This window comes from Culex quinquefasciatus, chromosome 2 (genome assembly GCF_015732765.1).
Source record: "Culex quinquefasciatus strain JHB chromosome 2, VPISU_Cqui_1.0_pri_paternal, whole genome shotgun sequence".
NCBI classification, from domain to species: domain Eukaryota; kingdom Metazoa; phylum Arthropoda; class Insecta; order Diptera; family Culicidae; genus Culex; species Culex quinquefasciatus.
Window position 1 is genome coordinate 101,779,347 of NC_051862.1, and position 23,212 is coordinate 101,802,558.

At 39.2% G+C, this 23,212-nt stretch overlaps 1 protein-coding gene across 9 annotated transcripts in view; it reads left to right on the forward strand.

The window, feature by feature from the left end:
• The window catches only part of LOC6045498 (protein unc-79 homolog), a 279,959-nt gene extending 261,176 nt beyond the window's left edge, over nucleotides 1–18,783 (forward strand). For 7 of the 9 annotated variants that reach the window (XM_038254243.1, XM_038254237.1, XM_038254236.1 and 4 more), the window contains 4 exons: nucleotides 5,144–5,518; nucleotides 17,427–17,626; nucleotides 17,785–18,211; nucleotides 18,273–18,783. In XM_038254243.1, coding sequence (XP_038110171.1) covers nucleotides 5,144–5,518; nucleotides 17,427–17,626; nucleotides 17,785–18,211; nucleotides 18,273–18,548 — 1,278 coding nt within the window. In that variant the 3' untranslated portion in view covers nucleotides 18,549–18,783. Of the gene's footprint in view, nucleotides 1–5,143; nucleotides 5,519–17,426; nucleotides 17,627–17,784; nucleotides 18,212–18,272 lie in introns of those variants that run through there. The other 2 variants (XM_038254239.1, XM_038254241.1) reach the window with 2 other exon arrangements.
• The last annotated feature ends 4,429 nt before the right edge of the window (nucleotides 18,784–23,212 follow it).

The window sequence follows — 23,212 nt, forward strand, 5'->3', positions numbered from 1 at the left end:
GCACTCAGTACCGCGGTACTTCGTGCGACCAGTCCCGACCACTTTTTCACTTCACTGCAGTTCTTGTTGCACTACACTCGCTCGGGGGTACGTTTTCGACCGAGGGGACTTAACGCGGCCAGCACTAACCGTTTGTAGTGCTGTCCTTCCTCAGTCCGTACTATTAACTTTAAGTGATTTTAATCTGTGGTACGTCACTGTTTATCACTGTTTGATGTGTGAATTTTAACTAGGTTATCAAATTACACACGCGAACTTTAGAACCGGGTCACATGTTGACGGGTGACACCGGCGCGATTGCCGATCTTCACTCCTCCGGACGATGGTAAAATAAGAGAGCGAGCCTTCGTTTTGGTCCGCTTTTATATCCCCCAAAATCCGTCCCCGCCAGCTCACTTCCGCTTGCCACAATGACAGTCGGTTGACAGTGACATCTGTCACTGTCAGCTGGAACAGGCTGAAACTTACATTCATATGGGGTTGGTGTCTTTGTATTTTTCATGTGACTTTTCTCGACTTAATAGAGTCGCCTACTTTTAATTGATTTTAACTGTGCTTGTTTTCTAATTGTTTTTTTTTAATCATGCATGAATAGGTTTTAATGAATAGGAAATAAATAAATACAAATCTCCTAGTTTGACACCAACCAAAGGCTAATAAATATAAAATAAATGCATGTGGCACACGATAAACATGAAGTCATACATTTAAATATATTTACAGACAACGAATTAAAAATTTACAATCTTCCTTTTAGTCAAATCATGCTGGTCTTTGATTCAGTGTGTATTTTTTTTATTGGAACTGTAAAAACACAGGTTACAAATTTTTTATAAGTGTTTTCAAAATAATACATAACTAACTTTCGAAATATATCTAATTATGTGGACTCGGAGTCGGAGTTAACAATTTTTTGAGAGCTGGAGTCGGAGTCAGCTGGAGTTGGTAGGACGGAGTTGGAGTCGGAGTCGGTTGGAGCTGAAAGCTGGAGCCGGAGTCAGAGTCGGCTAATCTCATAAAGCCGGAGTCGGAGTCGGAGTCACTTGTAATATGATCCGACTCCGCAGCCCTGGATAACAACGACCATCAAAATGTCTGCGCAGGCTTCTCAACTAGACAGGGCCGAATGGTTTTTCTCCAAAGTCGTATGGTGCATTAGTGCGGTTCGCTTCTCCTACATATTGCATTAAATTTTTGAATTATATGGGTCATTCCATCTGAAGCGGAACAGCATTTGAAAATTACCATCTCCGATTCTGCTCAAATTTGGCAGAGCTGTTGAGACTATCACAACATGCAAAAATCCCGAATTTCATCCAAATCGGACCACCCCCTCCAATTTTGTACCCTCCCAACAAATCGACTTTTTGGCGATTTTTGAGCAAAACCCCTATTTTCAAACTGCGATTGCTCAGGAACCACAAATCTTAGAGGGTCGGTCTTAGACTAAATTTTGATGGAAATTGGACGTAGAATCCATTTCCATGATCAAAATTTAGATTCAAATATGTTTTCTACCTGTATTGCGCAATTGAAAACCTTCAATGGCCGTATCTCAAAACAGCCCTATTTTTTTTAAACCATCGTATTCCACGTCCAATTTTACATAAGAATCACTTATCGACAGAAAGGAATATGTTTCGTTCCAGAGATATCGAATTTTATAGTTTTGAGTATTTGAGATTACCTAAATTAGCTACACTCGCCGCATCTGCTAGAAGATCTAAGTCGTGCTGATCAATAATTACTACCTGGTGTTCTGTAAGATAAATTATTTTTATAATTTTATACGATTTTGATTTAATCAATTCCTAGAACAATCTATTTTTTGTTTACGGAATATTTTTTGGGTAAATTTTAATGCACTGCTTTTCCTGATCACAGTGTCATTGAACCATATTAAGTAAAATTTGAACTTTTAATATTTATTTGCAAATGCTACAGAGTTTTTACAATACATTTTTCAAAAAATTATCATTTTTCTGTTATTTTCATATTTTTCCTAATTCCTCATTTCTTTCCACTTTATCAAATTATTTCTTTTAATTCTTCTTTAATTTGAAACGAGAACAAATGTAGAGCTGGCTGTAGTAGATGAAATAATTCTCATGGGTTCTAGAGCTTTTGCCATGTGCGGTAGCGAAATAGTGCCATTCAGCAAAAAACCCAAAATCTGCCTTACGGTTTGAAAGATTGATCATATTAAACCGATGTTTATATTGTGAGCCTGTTTCATCTGAATAATTGAGGATTTTTTTTTTCAATTCTGGTACAAACAAAACCATACACACCAAATTCTGATGTTCGTTTTCAGTAAATAAGTTTACTGAAAATTTTCAGTAATCCTATTTTTAATGAAATTCAGCATTAGTCTTTTGGAATTACTGAAAATCAGTAAACCGTATCAAATTTACTGAAAATCAGTAACATTGCTGCCAGTCTATTTATGTTTCTGACATTTGCTCTGCCAGTCTATTTGGTCGCCATTTTAGTTTGTTCTGGAAGCGTGCCGTTGTAAGTTGAGATTTTATCCGCGTCCTCGGGGTAGGAAACCTGCCCGTTCAATCCGGAAAATCCACGGTGGTTCAATATCCACGGTCAGCACTGTCTGCGGTTAGAACAAAGATCGTTTTTTATTTTTCCCAAGAGTTCTGTAAAAAATTATGAGGACCCAAAAATGGCAATTTTGACCCACTTTGATCCAGCGACCCATCGGAATATCTCCGGCCACCGGAACATTTCCGGGTTCTGCGGGTCATTTTGGAAAAAAGACATTCTGACGAGTTCAACTAATAAAGAAGTATGCCAATTGGTTGAGTGTTCGCTGAGCTATGGCCATTTTAGTGATTCCAGTTTCACCCAGGCCTATACGGATTAACTGAAGACACAGTTCAGTTTGACAGTAAAGAATTACTGAAAATTCAGTATTTTTTGACAATTCGTGCTTACTGAAAATTCAGTTCAGTTTGACAGCTTATAATTACTGAAAATTCAGTTTTATTTGACAGATTTTAGATTGCTGAAAATTCAGCTTTTCTTTCGTCATTTTGACATTTTCAAACTTACTGAAAATCCAGTTAACCATCTGTCATCCTGATTGGTTTCAGGAAACTGAAGTTTCAGCAATTTACTATTTACTGAAAAACTTGCTGAAGATTCAGTAGTGCAGATTTCAGTAAATTTTTACTGAAATTCAGTGAAAGAAAGTTGCTGTGTACACAGTGTACAAGTTTGAAAATGTCAAAATGACGAAAGAAAAGCTGAATTTTCAGCAATCTAAAATCTGTCAAATAAAACTGAATTTTCAGTAATTATAAGCTGTCAAACTGAACTGAATTTTCAGTAAGCACGAATTGTCAAAAAATACTGAATTTTCAGTAATTCTTTACTGTCAAACTGAACTGTGTCTTCAGTTAATCCGTATAGGCCTGGGTGAAACTGGAATCACTAAAATGGCCATAGCTCAGCGAACACTCAACCAATTGGCATACTTCTTTATTAGTTGAACTCGTCAGAATGTCTTTTTTCCAAAAATGACCCGCAGAACCCGGAAATGTTCCGGTGGCCGGAGATATTCCGATGGGTCGCTGGATCAAAGTGGGTCAAAAATTGCCATTTTTGGGTCCCTCATAATTTTTTTACAGAACTCTTGGGAAAAATAAAAAACGATCTTTGTTCTAACCGCAGACAGTGCTGACCGTGGATATTGAACCACCGTGGATTTTCCGGATTGAACGGGCAGGTTTCCTACCCCGAGGACGCGGATAAAATCTCAACTTACAACGGCACGCTTCCAGAACAAACTAAAATGGCGACCAAATAGACTGGCAGAGCAAATGTCAGAAACATAAATAGACTGGCAGCAATGTTACTGATTTTCAGTAAATTTGATACGGTTTACTGATTTTCAGTAATTCCAAAAGACTAATGCTGAATTTCAGTAAAAATAGGATTACTGAAAATTTTCAGTAAACTTATTTACTGAAAACGAACATCAGAATTTGGTGTGTACTTCTGATACATGTGGACAGCAGCTGTCGTGTCGTTCTTGGTCTGTCCTGTGGGCTAGCACACAAATTCACCGTATACTATTTTTTTTTTTAATTTAAGTTTATACAGCAGTTTTATACAGTGGTGTACACTGTGGGGATGAAATCTTATTTCAATAAATAACCAGGTAGCAGTTATTGATCAGCACGACTGAGTGCTTCTAGCAGATGCGGCGGGTGTAGCTAATTTCGGTAATCTTATTTAAATACTCAAAACTTTAAAAATCGATATCTCTGGAACGAAACATATTCCTTTCTGTCGATAAGTGATTCTTGTGTAAAATTGGCCGGGGAATACGATGATGAGGTCAAATTTAAAAAAATAAATAGGGCTGTTTTGAGATACGGCCATTTAAAGTTTTCAATTGCGCAATACAGGTAGAAAAAATATATTAATCTAAATTTTGATCATGGAAATGGATGCTACGTCCAATTTCCTTCAAAATTTAGTCTAAGACCGACCCTCTAAGATTTGTGGTTCCTGAGTTATCGTCGTTTGAAGATAAAGGTTTTGCTCAAAAATCGCCAAAAAGTCGTTTTTTGGGAGTGTACAAAATTGGAGGGGGTGGTCCGATTTGGATGAAATTCGGGATTTTTGCATGTTGTGATAGTCTCATGGTCTCGTGGCGCAGGGGTAGCGGCTTCGGCTGCCGATCCCGATGTTGCTATGAGACGCGGGTTCGATTCCCGCCTTATCCACTGAGCTTCTATCGGATGGTGAAGTAAAACGTCGGTCCCGGTTTCTCCTGTCTCGTCAGAGGCGCTGGAGCAGAAATCCCACGTTAGAGGAAGGCCATGCCCCGGGGGGCGTAGTGCCAATAGTTTCGTTTTTTCGACAGTCTCAACAGCTTTGCCAAATTTGAGCAGAATTGGAATTTTCAAATTTGTATTTTTTCTTGCACACTTCAGGTGGCCTTAATTCTTCATACAAACTTTGGAGAAATATAATTCGGCCCGTCTAAATATTTTTAAAAAAAAAATCAATGTTCATGCTTCCCCTCGAGTTGAGACTGCGCCGTCATTTTTGCCTATTTTTTGTATGTGTAATGTAATTAATCATCATAAACTTGAAAATAATCTATGTTTTTTTTCAGAATGTTTTGGAACCATTTTCAAAAATTTTGAGCTACGCAATACAAAATTTTACATTAACTCACAAAGCATTAATTGATATTTGCTATTTGAATAATAAAGCTTTTTCTAAAGAACGCGACAAAATGCAGTTATGCAGGCAGATTGTTTTTGAGCTTGTACAAGCGCTGAAGTTCAAAACTAATATTGTAGACAGCAATCTGCTATTACTGGTTGGGATATTGCTTCAGGATGCTGGCGGTATCCTACCACCTGGGCTTATAGACGATTTGCCGGATGTCCCTCCACCACCATGTAACATTGCGGAATGTATGAAAACGTATCTTAATGATGTCATTGAATTTCTGGCTGATTTCCACACCCTAAGCAAAATAAAGGTTAGTTGATTTAATTGTTTAAAACAATTTTTTTTAAATTTATATTTATTCAGATTTTTTCTTCCATGTACATTCATTCAGTTAAAATATTATTGAGTGTCCAATCACAATCGATGACTTTTCACCTCAATTTTAAATACTAGCAACTTTCATTTATTCATGAAATATTGTAGCTTTCGCTATTCAGTGATTTCAAATGTAGGAGGTCCTACATGTACAAAAGGGAAAAGGGATACCTTAAAACTAACTTATAAACTATATAAAGAGCGGATCAATGCAGCTGAAGACTGCAATGATTTTTGTCGAAATGCATCAATTATCTTATTGGACATAACATCCAAAGTGTCAACTTCGGCTAATTGATGAAGTTCACTGGTGCTGAACCAGGGAGGAAGTTTCAGAATCATTTTCAGAATTTTGTTCTGAATCCTCTGAAGTTTTTTCTTCCTGGTTAAGCAACAGCTTGTCCAGATCGGCACAGCATAAAGCATGGCAGGTCTGAAAATTTGTTTATAAATTAACAGTTTATTCTTGAGACAAAGTCTAGAATTCCTGTTTATAAGTGGATACAAACATTTAATATATTTGTTACATTTAACCTGGATACTTTCAATGTGATCCTTGTAAGTAAGGTTTTTGTCAAAACCAAGTCCAAGATATTTCACTTGATCCTCCAACTTTAAATTTACCTCATTCATCTTTATAATGTGATGACTTTTTGGTTTAAGAAAATCAGCCCTTGGTTTGTGAGGGAAAATAATAAGTTGAGTTTTTGCAGCATTTGGAGTAATTTTCCATTCTTTCAAATAAGAATTAAAAATATCCAAGCTTTTTTGTAATCTTCTTGCGATGGCTTCTACCTTTGGCGGAGATGCTTGTATCATCAGCAAAAAGTGATTTCTGACATCCTGGGGGCAAATCAGGCAAGTCAGAAGTAAAAATATTGTATAAAATTGGACCCAAAATGCTTCCTTGAGGGACGCCGGCACGTACAGGTAGTTGATCAGATTTGCTATTCTGATAACATACCTGCAGAGTACGATCCGTCAAATAATTTTGAATAATTTTCACGATATAAATCGGAAAATTAAACCTTTTCAATTTCGCAATCAAACCTTTATGCCAAACACTGTCAAATGCTTTTTCTATGTCTAGAAGAGCAGCGCCAGTAGAATAGCCCTCAGATTTGTTGCTTCGAATTAAATTTGAAACTCTCAACAACTGATGAGTAGTTGAATGCCCAAGGCGAAATCCAAACTGCTCATCAGCGAAAATTGAATTTTCATTAATGTGCGTCATCATTCTATTAAGAATTATTCTTTCGAATAATTTACTAATAGATGAAAGCAAACTAATGGGCCGATAGCTTGAGGCTTCAGCAGGATTTTTATCCGGTTTCAAAATCGGAATTACTTTGGCATTTTTCCAACTACTGGGAAAATATGCCAAATCAAAACATTTGTTGAAAATTTTGACCAAGCTACTTAAAGTTGCTTCTGGTAATTTTTAATTAAAATGTAAAAATGCCATCCTCACCAGGGGCTTTCATATTTTTAAATTTTTTGATAATAGTTTTATTTCATTCAGATCCGTATTAAAAACTTCATCTGATGAAAATTCTTGTTCAACAATATTCTGAAATTCTATTGAAATTTGATTTTCAATAGGACTCAAAACATTCAAGTTGAAATTATGAGCACTCTCAAACTGCTGAGCAAGTTTTTGAGCTTTTTCCCCATTAGTAAACAGAATATTATCACCATCTTTTAAAGAAGGGATGGGTTTTTGAGGTTTCTTAAGAACCTTCGAAAGTTTCCAAAAAGGTTTGGAATAAGGTTTAATTTGTTCGACATCTCTTGCGAACTTTTCATTTCGCAGGAGTGTGAATCTATGGTCAATAACCTTTTGCAAATCTTTTTGAATTCGCTTCAGTGCAGGATCACGAGAACGTTGATACTGTCTTCGGCGAACATTTTCAGACGAATCAGAAGCTGAAGATCGTCATCAATAATGGGAGAATCAAATTTGACTTGGACTTTAGGAATAGCAATATTCCTAGCATCCAAAATTGCATTAGTTAAAGATTCCAAGGCTGAATCAATATCAGCTTTGGTTTCTAAAACAAAATCATGATTTAAATTATTCTCAATATGATGCTGATACCTGTCCCAATTAGCTTTGTGGTAATTAAACACAGAACTATTGGGTCTGATAACTGCTTCATGGGAAAGTGAAAAAGTTACTGGAAGGTGATCAGAATCAAAATCAGCATGAGTCACTAAAGGACCACAATACTGACTTTGATTTGTCAAAACCAAATCAATAGTAGATGGATTTCTAACAGAAGAAAAGCAAGTTGGCCCATTCGGGTATAAAACCGAATAAAGACCAGAAGTGCAATCTCTGAATAGAATTTTACCATTGGAATTTACTTTTGAATTATTCCAAGATTGGTGTTTGGCATTAACTTTATAATCTGGATCACCTTTCAAATAAGTGCCAGTTTTTAAAAATGTTTCGGTTATAACAGCAACATGCACGTTATGAACTCGTAAAAAGTTGAAAAATTCATTTTCTTTCGCTTTTAAAGAGCGAGCATTAAAATTCATAATATTGATGGAATTACTTAGATCCATGATTAAACTTCAGGGTAAGAACAACATCATTCGCAAATTTTAATCCAATCTGGATTGCTTCCATCATGGATGTAGCATTACTCATTGTTTGAATCAAACCAAACAGTGAGTTTTGCAAAAAAAGTCATTTTTTCAAACGTAACATCGCCGAGATCAGAAGATCCCAAAGCGTTGCCACAAGAAAAATTTTCAAATGAGATTTGAGGTACCTGCCCAATTTCAGAAAGATTGGTAGAGGATTTAAAATTCGTGGATGAACCCGAACCCGAAACGACGTTAGCATAAGAAATGCCATTGTTGTTACCTAACTTTTCCACGGTAGGGGTATTTCTAGAATTGTTCGAGTGAGACAGCACGAACGTTTGATTTAAAGATGCAGGTACAACCTGACTTTGAGAAAATTTCGGTTTGGATTTCGGCTGATGCTTAGCACGAGAATCCAAAACCTTTTTCTGATGGGGCAATCCCAAAAATTTGATTTGTGATTTCCACCACAATTTGCACATTTAAATTGGGTGACTTCTTTCACGGGACAATTGTCCTTGTCGTGAGAAGAATCCCCGCAAACCATGCATTTTGGAACCATGGCGCAATGATCAGTACCGTGACCGAATGCCTGGCAACGCCGGCACTGGGTCAGATTCTGGCCATTACCGCCATGTTTCTTAAAATGCTCCCACTTTACCCGTACATGGAACAAAAACTGAACTTTGTCCAAAAGTTTCAAATTGTTGATTTCATTTCTGTTGAAATGAATCAGATAAAATTGTGAAGTCAAACCAAAGCGAGAAATATTCCCGTTTGATTTTTTCTTCATTGGTATTACTTGGGATGGGGCAAAGCCAAGCAACACCTTAAGTTCGTTTTTGATCTCATCCACCGACAAGTCGTTGGAGAGACCTTTCAAGACCGCCTTGAATGGCCGAGCATTCTTGGTCTCATACGTGTAGAAATTGTGTTTGTGGTTTTTCAAATAACCAACAAAAGTTTGGTGATCTTGTAAAGATTCCGTCAACAAGCGACATTCTCCTCTTCGACCAAGCTGGAACGAAACCTTCAAATTGCAAGTTTCCTTGCAATTCTTCAGTTGCGTTTGGCGGAGCCTTTACTCGTTTCTCGACGGCAGAAGGCTCAGTACGAGGAGAAGGTTCCATGTCTTCAGTTTCGGATAAAACACCGAAACTGTTTGTCAATGGAATTGGAGGATTGACCTCACATTCAGAATCAGAATCAGACCTCAGAAGAGGCTGTTTTCTTTTTCTGTTTCCGTTAGCCGGTTTAGCGTTCAAACGCTTCACCGACGTAACGACCAAATCTTCAGAAGATTTGCGTTTACCTTTGTTTTGACGCATTTTGCAAGCAAAGTTCTCTTAAAAGATGGCTTCGTTTGTAAAATACAACAAAATTTCAGGTGGGGTTAGTCTTGAAAAGACTGTTTAGAATTTTGGAAAATAACTCAGGTAGTCTTTAAAAAGACTGTGAATTTTGTTTTGAAATAACTCTGAGCTTAGGTAGTAAAAAATACCTCAGCTCTAGTGTCCGTTCACCACGAAGGTTCTTGCACTGATTCCGTGCGTTCTACTCAACTATTGGGGCAAGACGAGCAACCCGTTGGGGCAAGAGGAACAATGCATGAAAAAATATGGTAATTTGCTAACAATTGAACTGTTATCACTTAGATACATCAGATTAGAATGTATTTGAATGGTTTCTTCCATTTTTAGATTAAATAATAATATTTTACTAAAAATTTTATCGTTTTTACGAAAAAAAATACTACTTCGATGATAAATAGTAAATTTTCATAATATCACTATACTTTGTATGTACAATTTTTTTTAACGATTGTTTATCAGTTTTTAAGTACTTTCATGTATTTATTTCCCAATAAAATATGTTGTTGCAGAAATTCGTATTTTTTTCCATACTAAAAATCCATATGGTACACTTGCCCCACCTGAACAAGATTTTTTAAAAGCTCTCAACAAAAATAACCAAAAGTTAAATCATACTTTGTAATAGGTGCATGTCATTTGTAGGGACACTACTGATCTAGGAAAAATAGCATTTTGATAAATGAGCCTTAAAACGAACCCTAAGCCTTATGTTGTACTTTCCAAATATTATAAGAAAACAAAGGTTTCGAAAAAAACTTCATTAAATCTTATGCCCCGTGGCGTTTACGTCATTTTGGCGGTTATGTGGTAGTAGAATCAGCTAATTGCATTGCTAGCAACAATTCCTCATACTGGAAATAATCAAAATTGTAAAAATTACGGCCGTAGGAGCGATTGTTCCTCTTGCCCCATATGGTCGTCTTGCCCCACCTTCCCCTACCCATCATGTGAAAGGTAATTAAATTAAGAAATTTTGAAGAAAGGCACTATTTATTTCAGGAAATTGGGCATATCTCTGCTTATATTGAACCAATACTGATACTTTTTTTATGGAACTTGTTCAGAAAACTGTTTTATACAATGTGATTGATTCTAAAATGTTATAAAATGTAATGGTGTTATGTGGCAGAGGATTGAAAAAATAATTTTCGGATCTTATTGGGTAATAAACAGCTTATTAAATAAATAATCTATGTTTTGCATGGTTAAATGCTCAAATTTGTATCCGGGCAATGTGTTGCTGTTATTTCATGACAAATTGAACAAAGAAAAAAATTACTTTCGGTAGTATCGGGGTTTCCAGCTAGGATTTTGGGGTAATTTCAAAGAAAGCTAGAAATCTGGTAAATTTGGTTCGATTTTTTTTATTATTGGAGGTCAAATATTGGTAAAATATAGTTGGTTAGAGTCTACAAGGCTTATTCATAAGAAGTTTGAGTGATATCAACATGAATGCACCGATTTTCTGTGACTTCTTTGAACTAATATCCCATACAATCGAAAAATAATCTTCAAAAAAAAAAGTTGCACTGGACCCCCCGACGAAATATTTCGGTATACCCCGCAAAATGTCGGGAAAGAGCCCTTCTTTCACGGTGCCAAATATCAGACATAACGAATTTTTTATCATTTGTTTGTTCTAAAAAATACACCGTGGGTTGTTTTCAAACATTCTGTATACTTGTTTCTAATAACTGTGTATTTATTCCAATGTCTAGGATTATTAGTTCTGCAGAATTTGTTGTAAAGTTTATCTCTTTTTTGTTTCAATTTCATAAGTTCACTGCTATACCAAATGTTGGAATCTTTCCTTTGTATGTACTCAGTGTCGCAGATAGTTACTAATTCACTTGTGCAATTTTTCAAAATATTCGTTAATATTCGCGATTTGTCTTCGAGTTCCCCAGTTAATGTTCTAAAACTTACGTGTTTTTCCAACAGATCGCAAAAAGATGACGGTGTGTGTTCATTGTTATCCGAGCATTCGTTGGTGAAGGTTGTCTGAATCAACATGACTCGTCGCGTCCCGGCGCAGAACGCCGGCAATATTGCCCTACCTGCGGCTCAAGCAGGCAAAAAAGTGGGAATTTCCAAAAGGAAGGTTGAGGCCTCAACTGATGGCCAAAAACCGGGGATTTCCAAAAGGAAGGTGCTTTTGGAAGTGACATCGAACAGCAAAAAGACGAAAAAGAGCGACGGTACTGTACCGATGGATGAGGAGGAGGAGAACTCTTCGTCGCACGAGGAGCAGCTATTGAAGAACAACAAGTTCGCTGGACTGCCTGACGAGGACCAGGTAGCGGAAGCAAAGGAGAATGAAGTGAAACAGCGAAAGGAGAAACTGCCTCCTTTTTATGTGCGGCAATCAGCAGCAACGATCGACTTTCGAGCGGGGCTGGTTGAACTCATCAAGTCTGGGAAAGTCCTAGGCAACATTCGTCTGTGTCAGGACGGATTTAAGGTGCTGGTGCAATCCAGGCAGCACTATCAACTGGTCAAGGATTACTTGACCGAAAACGAGGCGGAGTACTTTACCCATGATGTCGTCATGGATAAGCCGTACAAAATCGTCGTCAGAGGTCTGTACGACATGCCAGTGGAGGAATTAGCTGCCGAGCTAAAAGTTTTGAAACTGGATGTGTTGGCCGTGCACAAAATGAGCCGACGCAACAAAGACATCAAGTACCGTGACCAGCTCTACCTGCTGCATTTGGCTAAGGGATCGACGACGCTTCCTGAGCTGAAGGCAATCCGAGCGGTTTTCAACATTATCGTGTCGTGGGAGCGATACCGACCAGTGCATCGTGACGTCACACAATGCTTCAACTGCCTGGGCTTCGGGCACGGAGGTAAGAACTGCCACCTGAAGCGTCGTTGCGCCAAATGTGGTACCGATGCGCACATCACATCCCAGTGCATCCAAGATTCGCTGGTGAAGTGCCTCAACTGCAACGGTGAGCACTCGTCAACCGACCGAAAGTGCCCCAAGAGAGCTGAGTTCGTGAAAATTCGGCAGCAAGCATCGACGAAGAATCAGCCTCAGCGTCGTAGAACTCCTCCAGCCCTGGTGGAGCAAAATTTTCCACCTCTTCAACCGCGACGCCAGGTCCCGAACTTGGCACCGTTGCCGTTGGATCCCAGGAAGAGAGCTGAGATGAATCATCCACGGCCGGGTTCCAGCCAGGAGCCGAGACCGCCACCACCGGGCTTCAGCCAGGAGCCAAGACCAACCCAAGAACCAGCAGTTGAGGAAAATGGTAATGATCTTTACACCTCAACCGAACTCCTCAATATTTTCAAACAGATGTCCGCTGCACTGCGTGGATGCAAAACCAAGACCCAGCAGATTGAAGTGCTGACCTCGTTCGTCATCCAGTATGGATCGTAGGTCCCTCAAGCTGCTGAATTGGAACGCTTGCTCCATTAGGAGGAAGAACTTAGAGCTGGTGGATTTTCTTCGCGAGAAGGAGATCGACGTAGCTGCCATCACGGAAACTCATCTGAAGCCCGGTGAAAAAGTTTATCTGCAAAACTACAAGATCGCGACGCAGCTCGATAGGACCACCTCTGGAGGAGGAGGTGTGCTTGTCGCTGTTCATCGTGATCTCAAGCCACGCCGGCTGCCACACTTCAAGCTGGACATCATCGAGGCCGTTGGGGTGGAAATTCCCACTTCTGTTGGCCCAGTACTCTTCATTGCTGCATACTGCCCACGTCAGGTGAATTCCAGAGATGGTTCAGCAGCAAAACTGAAGGCGATATCCAGAAGCTGACACGGCGGAGCGCAAAGTACATCATCGCTGGTGACCTCAACGCGAAGCATGAAGTTTGGGGCAACAGCAGGAGGAATCGGAACGGAGTGATTCTGCACAACGATCTGCAAAACGGATACTACAACGTTGTGAGTCCGGATCGTCCAACGAGGGTGGCTCGGTCTGGGAATCACTCAATCATCGACTTCTTCATTACCAATATGGCTGAGAACGTGGCTCATCCTGAGGTGTTTGAAGAGTTGAGTTCTGATCACTATCCGGTGGTTGTGGAGGTTGGAGCTTCCGTTACTCCGCAGCGGCAACCAACCCGGAAAGATTACCACAACGTTGACTGGCAGCAGTTTCAGCAAGTGGTCGACAGCAACATCGACTATGATCAACACCCGGAAACTTCTGCTGATATTGATCGTTCGCTGGAGGTGATCCAGCAGGCTATCAACCAAGCAGAGGCTGCCAACGTTCGGGAGGTTCCTGTTAATTTTAAGGTAACTGATATTGACGTAGATACTAAACACTTGATTAGACTTAGGAATGTTTATAGGAGACAATATCAACGGACTGGGGACTATGACAAAAGATTTCAGTGAACAATTTGAACAAAATCATACAAGACCGACTTGACAATATCAGAAATCAAGAATTTTCAAAACATGTAAGCCAGCTTGGGAATTATTCAAAACCATTTTGGAAACTTTCAAAAGTTCTTAAAAATAAACCAAAGCCTATTCCTCCTCTTATTGTTGAGGATTCTCCTTTGATTACATCCGAGGAAAAGGCAAATGCACTTGGGCTTCATTTTGTTAGTTCACATAATCTTGGCGCTTCCATGACCAGCCGTAAAGAAACATCAGTTGCCAATAGTATTTCAACAATCAATGACTCTACCTTTGAATTTCCTGCAGATTCCCATGTTTCTGGTGAGGAAGTCAAAGTTGCAGTTAAACAAATGAAAAATATGAAAGCTCCAGGCTTTGATAACATTTTAATCTAGTGTTGAAAAAACAGAGTGATCAGTTCTTTCAACATCTAGCCAATATTTTCAATAAATGTTTGCAACTTGGTTACTTCCCCACCAATTGGAAACTGGGCAAAGTCATACCAATTTTGAAGCCTCAAAAAGATCCAACATCGCCAACAAGTTATCGTCCCATTAGTCTTTTGAGTAGTCTGTCCAAACTCTTTGAGAAGGTCATCTACTCAAGGCTTTTGGATTTTACCAACGATAATAATATAATTTTGAATGAGCAGTTTGGCTTCCGAAAGGGGCATAATACTGCTCAGGCGTCATCCATAAAGTACGTCACGCTCTAGGGGGAGGGGGTTGTCGCAAGCGTGACAAAGTGTGCCAAGGGGGGGAGGGGGGGTTCGTGAGACTGTGACGTCACGCAAGTTTTTTTTTAATAATGAAAATTTAGTCTTAAACTATATTTAAAAAGATGTTTAATGTTTGATAAAGTTTACTCATAAATGAAACAAAATACAAGGCTTTAAGAAAAAGAGTTTTTGATAATAGATTTAATTTGCTTAAATCATCATATTTAAAAATCAAATTAAAAAAAATCCAAACACAACCTTTAAAAATAAAAAACTTCCTCGATTGAACTCCGAATTAAATAATAATTCTACATATATAAATCGTCAAATTTTCAAAACAACCTATGAGCAATGGGCTTCCTATGCAGAAAGGACCTTTTGAAAATTTAATAAAGATTGTACAAAAAGTCATGATGGGGAGGGGGTCCAACAAATCGTGACGTACTTTTCAAGGGGGGATCGGAACCAGCGTGACAAAGTGTGACATAGGGGGGAGGGGGGGTTAATTTTGGTCGATTTTAGCGTGACATACTTTATGGATGACGCCTCATCAGCTTACGAGAGTAACTAAAATCATCAAGCAGAACAAGCTTGAGTCTAAATCAACTGCTATGGCTTTGTTGGATGTTGAGAAGGCTTTTGACAATGTTTGGCATGATGGTTTGATACATAAACTGTATTTATACGGTTTTCCAATGTATCTTATCAAAATTATCCAGCACTATCTTTCGGAGAGATCGTTCAGGGTTTTTCTGAATGGGATTGCTTCTGGATTATTCAACATTGATGCTGGGGTTCCCCAAGGAAGTATTCTTGGCCCACTTCTGTACAATATTTTTACATCTGATTTGCCTACTCTTCCTGGTAATGGTGTGTTGTCACTTTTTGCTGATGACACTGCCGTTATTTATAAGGGTAAAATAACCAGATATTTAGTTGGCCGTCTTCAGAAGGGTCTTGACGTTCTTTCCGAATACTTTGGCGACTGGAAAATTCGCATTAATGCAACCAAAACTCAAACCATCATTTTTCCACTTTCCAAATCGGCCAGATTTGCCCCAAAGGATGATGTTTTGATAAAAATGAATGATGTTTCGATACCCTGGTCAAAGGAAGTTGTCTATTTAGGTCTCATACTTGACTCGAAACTATTGTTTCGGCAGCATGTAGACAAAATATTGAACAAGTGCAGCATTCTCATCAGGTGTTTGTATCCTTTAATTAACAGAAAATCAAAGCTATCTTTGAAAAATAAGCTAGCAGTTTACAAACAAATAATTTACCCCGTTATTGAGTATGCAGTACCTGTTTGGGAGTGTTGCGCTAGAACTCATAAATTGAAGCTCCAGCGTGTCCAAAACAAGGTACTCAAAATGGTTTTGAATGTTCCTGGCTGGACAAGATCAAGTGAGGTTCATGAATTAGCAGAAGTAAAAATGTTGGATCAGAAGATTCAAGAAAAATGTTTGAAATTCAGGGAAAAATGTGCTATATCTGAATACCCCTTGATTCAAGGATTGGTTTAGTTTATGATAAGTTTAAGTTAGTTTTAGGTTAGGTTATGTTTTCTTAACATTTTTTTCCTCATTGTACCTAGTGTTACAAAAATGATAAATCATATACTTTTAAAGTTATGAAAATGAACAGTGTTTAAATCACGAAAAGCATACTAAAGCTGAAGAGCCACAGCTGACCACTTATTATGTAAACCAAATGTAATTATTATAAGAAAGATTCAATAAAGTATATTTAATTCAAAAAAAAAAAAAAATGACGGTGTGTAGTTTTTCCATGATTTTATTTTAATGCGGTCATCCAAAGATTCCAAATTAATTTCTGAAATTTCAATAACCAGTGTTTCGTGGTCTGTAATTTTCCAATCACTCTTAACGATTCGATATTAGAAAACACACAGTCAATCAATGTTCTGCTATTTCGTGAAATTCTTGTGAACGTATTTACTTTTTGAGTTAAACCTAAATATTCTGTAAGACGCTTTAAGTGAACTGAATTCTGCTCATCAAACCAATTAATATTATAATCACCAGTTAATAAATTTAAGTTATTCATATATATGAAATTGTCCAACCAGTTTTCTAAAATGCAAATAAATCGTTGGTCACTTGAGCTTGGCGAATGATACAACACTCCATAATTACCCGTCTTCATGCCCTTTTCAACTGTAACGCCCAAAAACCAGTTATTATCAGAAAACTCGTTTAAACACACTTTAAGGTGAATAGATTCTTTAAAATAAATAGCAACTCCTCCAGTATGTTTAGAGTGTGACAGACAAAATACCGTAATCTGGGGTGAATCGGAACTACAGTCTGAATAGGGACAGCAGTTTTTTAGAGCACTTAAAGCTTTTAAATTTGGAAATGGATGTACACATTTTGTTGGCCTGAGTCTGTTCTAACCGAAACCAACCAGAAAAATCAATATTTAGTGCTCCAACATGGTTAAAACTGCTGTCCCGATTCGTCCCATGTGTCCCGATTGACCCCAGTTTACGGTACAACGTTATATCCTGGAATGGAATATTGATCAAATGCTTCCGGTTGAGTAATATGCGTTTCAGAAAGTAATACTAAAAGAGGTTGCGAACTTTCCACTAACTGTCGTAGTGCTACGTAGTTTGTGGTTAGTCCTGCAATTCTTGTTACAAAAGTTATAAACATTTGATTAAAAATTTAAATAACCTTTACTTTTAACGCAGAATCGAAAAAGAGTTTGTCGTCTGTTAGTATGTGGTATGGATTGAGTAAATTTTAACTTTTCATTGCAGTTTCTTTTCACCTCGCGAAACAACGTGAAAAATTGTGGCATTACACCAGGTTTGAGCGAGGATACGTTAGGCGGAGTCCTAAAAGCGACCATTGCGCAATATCTTGCCCTTGAAATGTCTCGCGGAAATTCAAGGGATAACCGTGCAGTTTCCAGATATTTGCCATGGTTGAATAATGCTCCGTCATCGCTACAGCAAGGGTAAGAATTGCGACTATTGAATTCAATTGAACGCAATTATAATTCAGATCAATGGATAGTGTGGATCATATTCTGGGAATCCTTGGAACCGTAATCCACAACCCGTTTGAATCTGATAGTGTCGATGGTTCAACACTCCCATTTATTTTAATTTCCAGACCAAAAGAGTTCACCGACTGTGTTGGGCACATGCGTTTGTTAGCATGGCTGTTGATGGGCTCTCTAACTCACACGGCGTTACTGGTGGGAAGACGCGGTGGACATATCGGACAACATGGAGCGGCGGTTCACTATCATCAACATCCTAGCGTGTCTCAGCCTGTCCCGCAAGAGTCTAGCTGTCATATTGCTGATCACATCCAGGTTATTTTCGCCGGATTTGCGGAGCAATCCAAAACGTCTGTTTTGCACATGTCTTCTCTGTTTCACGCATTTACGCTCTGCCAATTATGGACCGTTTATCTAGAGCAAATTGCGTATGCTTCTACGCCGTCATCAGAAGCGTACAACATAACAATGGGAATATTGTTCGAGTTTTGGTCGAAAGTGACCCCATGCATATTACAACTCGTGTCTCATTCCAAAGTAAGTCATATTTAAAATTATATCAATTTTATTTCTGCAACAAACTTTTCACAAATTTCAGCTCTCGGAAAGTGTAAACCTTCACTTTTTGAGTCTTTTGGAGGCGTTGAAAGAAACTCGATCAACCATATTGGCCAAATTGCTACCGCTTTGGACACCTGTTCTTTCATCTAATACACAACTTTCGGGAACCCTACACGTTCGGCTTCAAAATTGCCGTGATGCCGTGCCGTCGGAAGCTTCAGAAGCACTGTTGAAATGGCTCCAGCATCTCCAATTCAAAATGGGACAAATCGAGCTCCAATCATCCACTGCAACACAATTTTATTCACTGTAAAAAAATACGGAGGGCCTCGTGGCGCGATAGTTAGCGGCTTCGGCTGCCGATCCCTATTTGCTATGGGGCGCGGGTTCGATTCCCGACTTATCCTCCTAGAGCTTTTTGTTCAATGGTTTTCCCGTTTAATATTAATATTCAGTCTGCAAAAACGGTGAAATTGTCTTCTAAAACTACTGTTTAAAATGAAATAAAGTTTAAAATAAATAGTTCTTGTGTTATGTGTTAGAAAAAATGTCTATTTAATTGTGAGAAACTGCTATAAGGGAGCGTTCTTTTATTACGTAACGAAGTTGGAGTTGATGAGGAGGGAGGGGGTGTTGTTGCTCCCCAAACCGAAACAAATGTAAGGAAATTACGGCAAGAATTTCCTTCCGACAAGTAACTTCAAAAAAACATCCGAAAAAATCTGACAAAGCTGTGTAAACGGACTCGCACGCTGGAGGGGACTTAAAAGGGCGTGGCAGATAGTTGGAAACTGACAGAAGTCAACAGAATAAGCATTTAGACATTTCCTAAGAATTATATAATTGATCATCTGTTTTTTCTTTGTGATGTGATACAGGTTATTCACGTTACCACATCAAGTTTTCCGCCATTACAGCATGCTGTTCACTACCTTGGTGCTCCCTTCCCATTCCCCAGCAGCATTTTTTTGAGTCCTACAGCCAGGTTTCGGCCAGCATAATGACATCGTAGTCGCAATCAAGGCAATTCAGGAAAAACTCTTCCACTTTACTTTTTAATCCTCGTACGTTCTGGTAGTAGAACCGGATCTGCTAACACGTTCCACTAGCATTGGTGTCTGTTGGCGAAGTCGGGATGAGAGCCTGTGATTCCGTGAAAGGCTCACGGGCATTTCGGTCATGCTGGTGACTTGTACTCGGTCGAGAACTGAAATCTAAAGAATTTTCAGAGCAAAAAGTCACTTGATTTGAACGGTACTCGCCTGTGGGGGCGGCCTGGAAGACCCCCTCTCGATCTCCGAACACAGGGCCGGGCTGTGCTGGCCGCTAGCTGTGAACTCGACTGTGACGATCAGGGGCTTCCATAGTGCCGTATAACTACAACGAAGCGGAAAAAATAAAGAAAAGTACATAAATTATAAAAATCGAAACGACAAGAGAGAGCTACTAAGAGCTCAGTATCTCCGTACAAAGACACATTTCAAACTTCTGAAAATTTAGATTAAGGAAATAAACAAAGATTTGTTAAATAAAAAGAAAGAAGAAGTTTAAAGGAAATCGATACGACAAGCAGAGAGCTACTAGACCTCAGTATCTCCGTACAAAGACACGTTTCAAACTACTGAAATTTTTCTGCTCGTGTCATTTTCAAGGAGTTTTCCGTTTTTGTATGTTTGAGTAAAAATTAAAATGTATTTTCCGACAAATAAGTTCGTACGGCTTATGATTGGTATTAAACGGCCATTGCGTCGAAGTGTGCCGAGTGCCGATAGTCATCAAGTTCAGGATCAAGAATTATTGACTCCATTGTTTGGTGAGAGCTCTCCATTATTATTTTCAAATAACTCTTACATCCACTCTAACATTCATACATTTCACTGAAGACAACTACGCCAACCATATTATAGACGCGGTAGGGTGTTCTCTTGGTCGCTATGAGTTGTGGATTGCCTGCTTCTCTGCCTTTTCTCAAAACCTCACTCCACAAGCTGAACATTGTTCCATAAGCTATTTTAGGACTCTGTGTGTGTGTGGTCCAATCCAATACCCGCTGGCCGGCAGTGAAATTATGGGAAAGTATAATTTGTATCAGACATGGGTTATGCTGATACAGCTTATCTCAGTCCCGGGTATTAAGTGGTGACAGCCCTCGCGCTGCTTCCAATGACCCATTTCAGAATGGCAGAGTCTCTGCCGCAGAGATCCTAGCGGCCCAATTCCGAGGTCATTTGGCATTGTCTTGCTCCGCCTAAACATAGAGCAAGAACCAGAGGGGTCCTCGAACTATCCTTAATTTTCCAATATTTCGTATATAATAATAAATAAATGGCATTTGTGAAGAATATTTCATGGTTTTGTGTAACCGGATCCTGTCCACAGAGTAATCCAGAGGGAGCACTGGCATTTAATTTATGGTTGCGTTACGCCGTACATCGTGGTACATCCCCCCTTCAGGAAAAACTTAGCATGTGAAGCTATTTCTTTGCTATCTTAGACCATCTCCACCGGGCGCGCGCAGTAAGGATTTGGAAGCGCTCTACCATCACTCTTCCCCACACCGGTCGCTCATAAACGCGCTCATAAAATAGCAGCTCGACCCTGGGTGAACAGCGGGTGACCAAATTTAGTCGCCCGCTAGTAGCGCGCACAAATATTTGACATCTGCTTGAAGTGAAAGAAGAATCAAGATTTTTTTAATTGACTTTTATGGTTCCATGGAACTGGACATTGATGATGGACATTTTCATTGTACTGGCCACAACCCGGATTGGCCCAGGTTCCCCGGGGGATGTTCCGTTGAAAGGATATTGGCGGTACCTATGAATATGGGCAATATTGGTGTTAAATTTCACGATTTTCAAAATCACATATGGAAATCACGAAAATGGACATTGTGAGTGGACTGGCCACAATCCGAATTGGTCCGGGTTCCCCCGGGGATGTTCCGTTGAGCGGACATTGGCGGCACCGTATGAATATGGGCAATATTGGTGTCAAACTTCACGATTTTCAAAATCACATGTGAAAATTACGAAAATTGACATTTTCAGCGAACTGGCCACAACCCGGATGGTTCCGGTTTCCCTGGGGGATGTTCCGTTGGAGGGACATTGGCGGCACCGATGAATATGGGCAATATTGGTGTTAAATTTCACGATTTTCAAAATCACATATGAAAATTACGAAAATGAAATGTTCTAGTGGACTGGCCACGATCCGAATTAGTCCGGATTCTCGCGGGGATGTTCCGTTGAGCGGACATTGGCGGCACCGTATGAATATGAGCAATATTGGTGTCAAACTTCACAATTTTCAAAATCACATGTGAAAATTACGAAAATTTACATTTTGAGTGGACTGGCCACAATCCGAATTGGTCTGGGTTCCCCCGGTGATGTTTCGTTGAGCGGACATTGGTGGCATCGTATAAATATGGGAAATATTTGTGTCAAATTTCACGATTTTCAAAATCACATGTAAAAATTACGAAAATGGACATTTTCAACGAACTGGCCACAACCCGGATGGTTCCGGATTCCCTGGGGGACGTTCCGTTGGAAGGACATTGGCGACACCGATGAATATGGGCAATATTGGTATCAAAATTCACGATTTTCAATATCACATATGAAAATTCTGTAAATTTACATTTTAAACAGACTGGCCACAACCCGGATGGTTCCGGATTCCCCTGACGATGTTCCGTTGAAGGGACATTGAAGGAATTTATTTTTTGAAATAATTTAAATTTTGGATTGTGGATCTTTTCAACTTCAATATTTGTTATTTATTTATTTGTTCCGATAAGGTCCTTCAACGAAAAAACGAATAAACTTTATATGTTCATTTTCGTAATTTCGATAGGTGATTTTGAAAACCGTGAAGTTTGACACCATTATATATAACTTCCCCGGGAACTCGGAACTACCTGGGTTGTGGCCAGTTCACTCAAAGAGTTCATTTTCGTAATTTTCACATGTGATATTGAAAATTGTAAAGTTTGACAGCAATATTACCCATATTCATACGGTGCGGCCAATAACCTTCCAACGGAACATTCCTCGGGGAACCCAGAACCATCCGGGTTGTGGCAGGTTCGTTGAAAATGTCCATTTTCGTAATTTTCACATGTGATTTTGAAAATCGTGAAATTTAACACCAATATTGCCCATATTCATCGTAGCCGCCAATGTCCCTCCAACGGAACATCTTCCGGGGAACCCGGAACCATCCGGGTTCCGGCCAGTCCGTTTAAAATGTCAGTATTCGTAATTTTCACATGTGATTTTGAAAATTGTGAAGTTTGACACCAATATTGGCCATATTGATACGGTGCGGCCAATGTCTTTCCAACGGAACATCCCTCGGGGAACCCTAAACCATCCGGGTCCACTAGAAATGTCAATTTTAATAATTTTCATATGTAATATTGCAAATCGTGAAATTTAACACCAATATTGCCCATATTCATAGGAGTCGCCAATGTCCCTCCAACGGAACATCCCCCGGGAAACCCGGAACCATCCGGGTTCCGGCCAGTACGTTTAAAATGTCAGTTTTCGTAATTTTCATATGTGATTTTGAGAATCGTGAAGTTTGACACCAATATTGCCCATATTCATACGGTGCTGCCAATGTCCCTCCAACGGAACATTCCCCGGGGAACCCGGACCAATCCAGGTTACTATCAATCCAGTTTTTTTTTGGAAATAATTACTTTTGGCTTTGAAGATTTTGGCAAATTGGTCATGCCAATAAATTAAAACAAATTTTATTTCGAAACGTCAAAATAAGCTGATACTCACCCCCGGTGGGGTTGGCAGTGACTATTTTACCAACCCGTTTTATCAACGACCGGTGTGGGAAGGGTGACTAAACTAAAATAGTAGCGCTGTGGGTGAACAAAATAGTCACTCATTTATGTGCGCACCGGTGGAGATGCTCTTAGAGCTTATTACCGGTGCGTTGCGGAAATTG